This window comes from Dipodomys merriami, unplaced genomic scaffold (assembly GCF_024711535.1).
Source record: "Dipodomys merriami isolate MVZ:Mamm:240054 unplaced genomic scaffold, mDipMer1.0.p SCAF_92, whole genome shotgun sequence".
Classification (NCBI taxonomy): Eukaryota; Metazoa; Chordata; class Mammalia; order Rodentia; family Heteromyidae; genus Dipodomys; species Dipodomys merriami.
This window is the reverse complement of record NW_027206535.1, coordinates 1372777-1378230: the sequence shown is the minus strand read 5'-3', so window position 1 is coordinate 1378230 and position 5454 is coordinate 1372777. Positions and strand designations below refer to the sequence as shown.

At 47.7% G+C, this 5454-nt stretch overlaps 1 protein-coding gene across 1 annotated transcript; it reads right to left on the bottom strand.

The window, feature by feature from the left end:
- Positions 1–577: 577 nt before the first annotated feature.
- Positions 578–3190, bottom strand: LOC138821462 (proteasome subunit beta type-4). The gene is made up of 7 exons (XM_070013709.1): positions 3015–3190; positions 2664–2870; positions 2217–2363; positions 1952–2033; positions 1303–1419; positions 838–926; positions 578–699 (listed from the first exon to the last, which is right to left on the bottom strand). The coding sequence occupies exons 1-7, from the start codon at positions 3152–3154 to the stop codon at positions 687–689; spliced, it is 795 nt and encodes a 264-aa protein (XP_069869810.1). The 5' UTR covers positions 3155–3190; the 3' UTR covers positions 578–686.
- Positions 3191–5454: the final 2264 nt, after the last annotated feature.

Below are 5454 nucleotides of genomic sequence, written 5' to 3'. Positions count from 1 at the left end.
TTGCATGCATGAGGACCTGGTTCAGTTCCTCAGCACCACATAAGCAGAAAAACTGGAGGTGGCGCTGTGACTCAAGTGGTAGAGCATTCACCTTGAGATCAAGAGCTGAGGGACAGCGCCCAAGCCCAGAGTTCAGGCCCCACGACTAACAAAAAAAAAGTTACCCATACAAATTTGTCTGGCTTCTATAAGAAACTGCCTCTGTAGGCTGGGAAGGTGGCTCAGTGGTAAAGCGCTTGCCTTGCATGTCTGAGGCCCTGGGTTCGATTCCTCAGCACCACATAAGCAGAAAAAGCCGGAAGTGGCACTGTGGCTCAAGTGGTAGAGCACTAGCCTTGAGCTGAAGAGCTGAGGGACAGCACCCAGACCCAGAGTTCAGGCCCCCCAAAAAAAAACCCCAAAAAAACTGCCTATAGTATAGTGTCATGAAGACTGTCCTCGCCTATATTTTCATGTAGAAAGAGTTCTATATTAGGTGAAGGAATCTAAGGGTTCTCTAACCAAGAAAGTTGGCACATGGCTGTACTGGGTAGTGTGGTCTTGGTGTGATCCAGAGAGAATAAAACCACTCAGCAAAAACTTTACAAGACTGATTTATTTTACAGAAGGAAAGTCTACCTTTGAACTAGCCCAGTCCAAAGGGAAAAGAAAAGCAAAACTTCAACTCTGGATAAGGCAAGTGTATTTCATTCAAAACCACTACAAAGAAAAAGCAAAACACAGTTGTGAAACATAAAAGGTTCAATTCCTAAAAGCTCTACCCTCCCAGCCAGAGAATTTTTCTGCTTGAACCCTTTAAAAAAAAAAGGTCAGCTTAATGCAAACCAAGGGACTCACCTGATCATGTGGGCAATATCCCAGTTGGTCTCTGCAGATAGGGGTCCCTCAATTTCAACACCTTTTTCAGTTACAGTGGCAATTTGAAACTGAAAAGAAAACATCCAATGAAATGTTTTTCCTTAAATGAAGTCACTTAGGCCTGGTTAAATAGAGGATCTTCCAGTCACAGAGGAGAGACCTAGGAATTCAAGAATCCACAGCCTGGGACTAGGAATGTGGCCTAGTGGTAGAGTGCCTAGCATGCACGAAGCCCTGGGTTCAATTCCTTAGTACCACATAAACAGAAAAAGCTGGAAGTGGCACTACAGCTCAAGTGGTAGAGTACTAGCCTTGAGCAAAAGAAGCTCAGGGACCACACTGCCCAGGCCCCCGAGTTCAAGCCCCAGGACTAGCAAGAAAAAATATGTATATATCCACAGCCTAACAATTAGATTCCCAGAACTTTTGCATACCACTCCTCACCCGGTTATAAGAACGCGCATCACGATAGTACAGCACTCGCATGCAGCGTTCCACGAGCTCTCGGGCCTCGGTCTGAGTCAACACAGGCTGCTTCTCCAGAACTTCTCGAAGCAGAGGCTAGGGAGATGGTGGGATAAACACAGGAGATATCACAGATTAAGTTATAGGCTATTTGTCACCAACATCTGTGTAAACAAGTACATTAAATGGAAAGACAGCTTCCCTACTTACTGTCTCACCAAAATGAAGTTGGCTACTAAGACACTTTTTTTTTTTTTTTTTTTGGTCGGTCGTGGGTCTTGAACTCTGGGCCTGGGCACTGTCCCTCAGCTCTTCAGCTCAAGGATAGCGCTCTACCACTTGAGCTACAGCGCCACTTCCGGTTTTCTGGTGGTTTATTGGAGATAGGAGTCTCACGGTCTCTCCTGCCCGGGCTGGCTTTGAACTAGATCCTCAGATCTCAGCCTCCTGAGTAGCTAGGATTACAGGCGTGAGCCACCAGGGAAGTTTTAGAACATTTGGTCTGTGTATCAATCAACTGACTTATTTACCTCACCTTGTCACTGGAACCAAAGTATCTACTGTGTTCAGATACCAAGAAACCTCCTTTTTTCTCCCTTTCCCCCTCACCTCTAGACCTGCTACTTACCTGAGCCAAGTATGCACCATAACCAGTGGCCAGTGAAGGGGCTTCATAGGCCACACCAAGCATGTCCACATAACCAAGGAAGCTAGCAGGGCAAAAGAGATCAAATAACTCATGTAATCTTAAAGAGTTTTGTGTTCTTTTTTAGCTGTGTATGTGTGGTATGAGTTGAAAGAGGGGTTGACTAGGGGAGGGAAAAACAAACAAAGGGCCACACACAGGTGGGTCAGGTTGGGAGCTCAGGGAAGCTATTTGAATTCAAATCAACCTTTCTCCATCAGCGTAGCCTCCAATGACCATGGTATTCCACAGAGGGTTCATCTTGGAGCGGCGGCTGTACATGGCCCTGGTCAGCCACGAATGAATAGCTCTAGGACTATAGCTGTGTCCATCTCCCAACAGCTCTTCATCGATCCTTCAAGGAATTGATTGTAAGAGTGAGAAAACGGCTGGGATCTCCACCCACCTCCAAAAGAAATTGCTCCCGTCAATCTCCTTGGCTACGCCTGAATGCCAAAACACATTCACGCGTTTCAAAACGTACTGGCTTTAATTTTACAAAGGGATTTCTTTCAGTGTGGGGTTTCCGCCCCACGACCGACAGAAACAAAACCCAGCTCCTCTGTTGCTTTCTTAACCCTAGCGATCCTCTCAACTGCGAAGGCCCGCGGGGGGGGGGGGGGTGTCCCCACTCCGAGTCCTCCAGACGACTTACACCATCTGGCCGAGAACTTGCTTCAAATACTGAAAATCGGCGTAATCTCCGGAGGCACCGAGCATGGTGCTGTTGTTGACTCGCATAATGCGCGAGATGTTGCGGAAACGAGCCAGGGAGCCGTAGGAGCCCAGCATGTCCGCGGCGATCACCACCCCGCCCTCGAACTTAACGCCCAGCACCGAGGTCCCGGTCACCATGGGGTTCCTGGAGGAGGAGACACGCAGCTGGGGACAGGCGGCGCGGGGGGCTCCGCCGGGCAGCCCCAGGCCGCGGGGCGGCGCGCGCGTCCCCGGGGCCGCCGGAGGCCGAGGCCCGGCCGCGCCCCTCGGGCCAGGGCGCAGAACTTACTGAGTCCGCGTGAGGGGGGAGTGGCCGTGCGCCGAGGCCGGATCCAGCAGGGGGCCGGGGGCAGACGGGACGCGGTAAAATTGTCCCGGGGCCGGACCCCCGGCCCAATGGCCACACCGAGACTCCCAGAGCGCTTCCATCTTAGTCACGGTCGCGGGGGAGAATGACAGCGCGTGCGCCGGCGGAAGCGGAAGGGATGCTTCTCCTTCCGGTAAGCCACTTCCCGCCGCCATGTTGCTGAGGTCACGCCCTCCGCCGCCAGTCGCGCGGTCGCGCCGCCACACGGTCGCGTCTCCACGCAGGGTGTTGGGAGTCGGTCTGAGGGAGGATTCGTTTGTTTGGGTTTATGGGGTTTTTTTTTTTTTGCCGGTCCTGGGGCTTGAACTCAGAGCGGGCGCTCTACCACTCGAGCCACAGCGCCACTTCCGGTGTTTGGTTAATTGGACCTGTGTCTCACGGACTTTCCTGCCAGGGCTGGCTTCGAACCGGGATCCTCAGATCTCACCCTCCTGAGTAGCTAGGATTACAGGCGTGAGCCACCAGCGCCTGGCGATCTGAGGATTCTAACACTTGATTCCAAGAAGGACAGGTGTGAAGGAGCCACCTCCTGTTAGATCATTGTCAAAATACCTCCATCAGCCCGGTATATATACAGCCGTATATAATAAACACACACACACCACACACACGGAGCTCTCGCTGCGGGGAGGGGGTGGCGGGAGGGGCTAAGAGCACAGCTCAAGTAGCAGAGCTCTGGGCTTCTAGGAAACATGAAGCCCTGAGTTCAAACTATAGTATCAGGGGGAAAAAAAATAAATCCATATCAAGATATACATCAACAAATCCAAGATTATCTTTATCTGTACTCTTTCTCAAAGCAGGCATGAAGCCCTCGCCTTGAGCCTAAAGAGCTCGGGGACAGCGCCCAGGCCCAGAGTTCAACCCCCACGACTGACAAAAAAAAGAAAAAAGATTAATTCCATGCACCTTGTGGGCTATATAAGCCATGTGTTAGTTGTATTCAGGGCAATAGCTTTGTGACAGGAGTCCCCCTGCTGTCAGCTAGTGCTCCAATAAAGACTCTAAATTCAGCCTTTTAAGTGGTGGCTTCTCTGTTCTCATACCTGGATCTACCATAGAACAGTCCAACAGACAAAAATCAGTAGTGTGAGCTGGTAATGTGGCTTAGTGGTAGAGGGCTGGCCTAGCATTCATGAAGCCCTGGGTTTGATTCCTTAATATCACATAAACAGAAAAAAGCCAAAAGTGGCACTTTGGATCAAGTGGTAGAGTGCTAGCCTTGAGCAAAGGAAGCTCAGGGACAGTACCGAGGCCCTGAGTTTAAGCCCCAGGACTGGCAAAAAAAGGGGAAAAAAAATGTTTGTATATGCCAAGAGCAAACTGTTTGAAAAAAGAAATCAAGAAAGTAATTTCATTATAATAATAAAAATAAAATTACGTAAGAATAAGCTTAAGGAAATGAATAAATCTCTTCAACAAAAATTATAGCCAGGTGCCAATGGCTCACGGTTGTAATCCTAGCTACACAGGAGGCTGAGATCTGAAGACCATTGCTTCAAGCTAAGCCCAGACTCAGAAAAAGCTGAAAGTCCCATGTAATTGTAACCCCTCTGTACAGTATGTTCACAAATAAAATAAAATAAAAAAGAAAAGAAAAAGCTGAAAGTAGTGCTGTGGTTCAAGTGGTTGAGCCCTAGCTATAAACAAAAAGAAGCTCAGGGACTGCACCACCCAAGCCCTGAGTTCAATCCCTAAGACTGACACCAAAAACAAACCAAAAACCTATAAAACCTTGGTGAACAAAACTGAAGAGGATATAAAAAAGTAGAAAGATATCCCATGTTCATCGACTGGGAGAAATAATATTGCTAAAATATCTGCAGTACCCAATGTAATCTGTACATTTAAGGCAATTCCAATTAGAATGCCAATGGCATTCTTCACAAAAATAGGGGAAAAATCCTAAAATTAATATGAAACCACAATAGACCCTGAATAGTCAAATATGTGAGTACACAGAAAGAAGGCAGCTATTTACAAGCCAGAAAAAGAAACCTCACCAAGAGCCAATTCACTGGACTTGACCTTGGATTTCTGACTTCCAGAATTCAATAAACATATTGAGAAAAGAACATGTTGTTCAAGCCACTCAGTTTGTAGTATTTTGTTTTGGCAGTCCAAGCAAACTAAGAAAGATGAAATCAAATTTATATTCATCTATGGGGCATGATCGTGCACAGAGCATTCAGTTTTCCCCATACTCTCAAGTCAACTGCATATTATCAGCCTTGCAATTCTTGCCAATCTTTTTTTTTTAATTGTGAAAATACTGTACAGAGGAGTTACAATTACATGGGCAAGATAATGAGTACATTTCTTATCAAGCATTGTAGCCTCCTCCTTTGTTTCCCCTTCCCAT

Bases quoted from the DNA above. Each gene is read 5' to 3' on its own strand.
- LOC138821462 (XM_070013709.1), bottom strand. From the start codon at position 3,154: ATGGAAGCGCTCTGGGAGTCTCGGTGTGGCCATTGGGCCGGGGGTCCG. The intron at 2,871-3,014 runs GTAAGTTCTGCG...CTCCTCCTCCAG, and splicing joins TCCCCCCTCACGCGGACTCA to GAACCCCATGGTGACCGGGA. The intron at 927-1,302 runs GTGAGGAGTGGT...TTTTCTTTTCAG, and splicing joins ATGCGCGTTCTTATAACCGG to TTTCAAATTGCCACTGTAAC.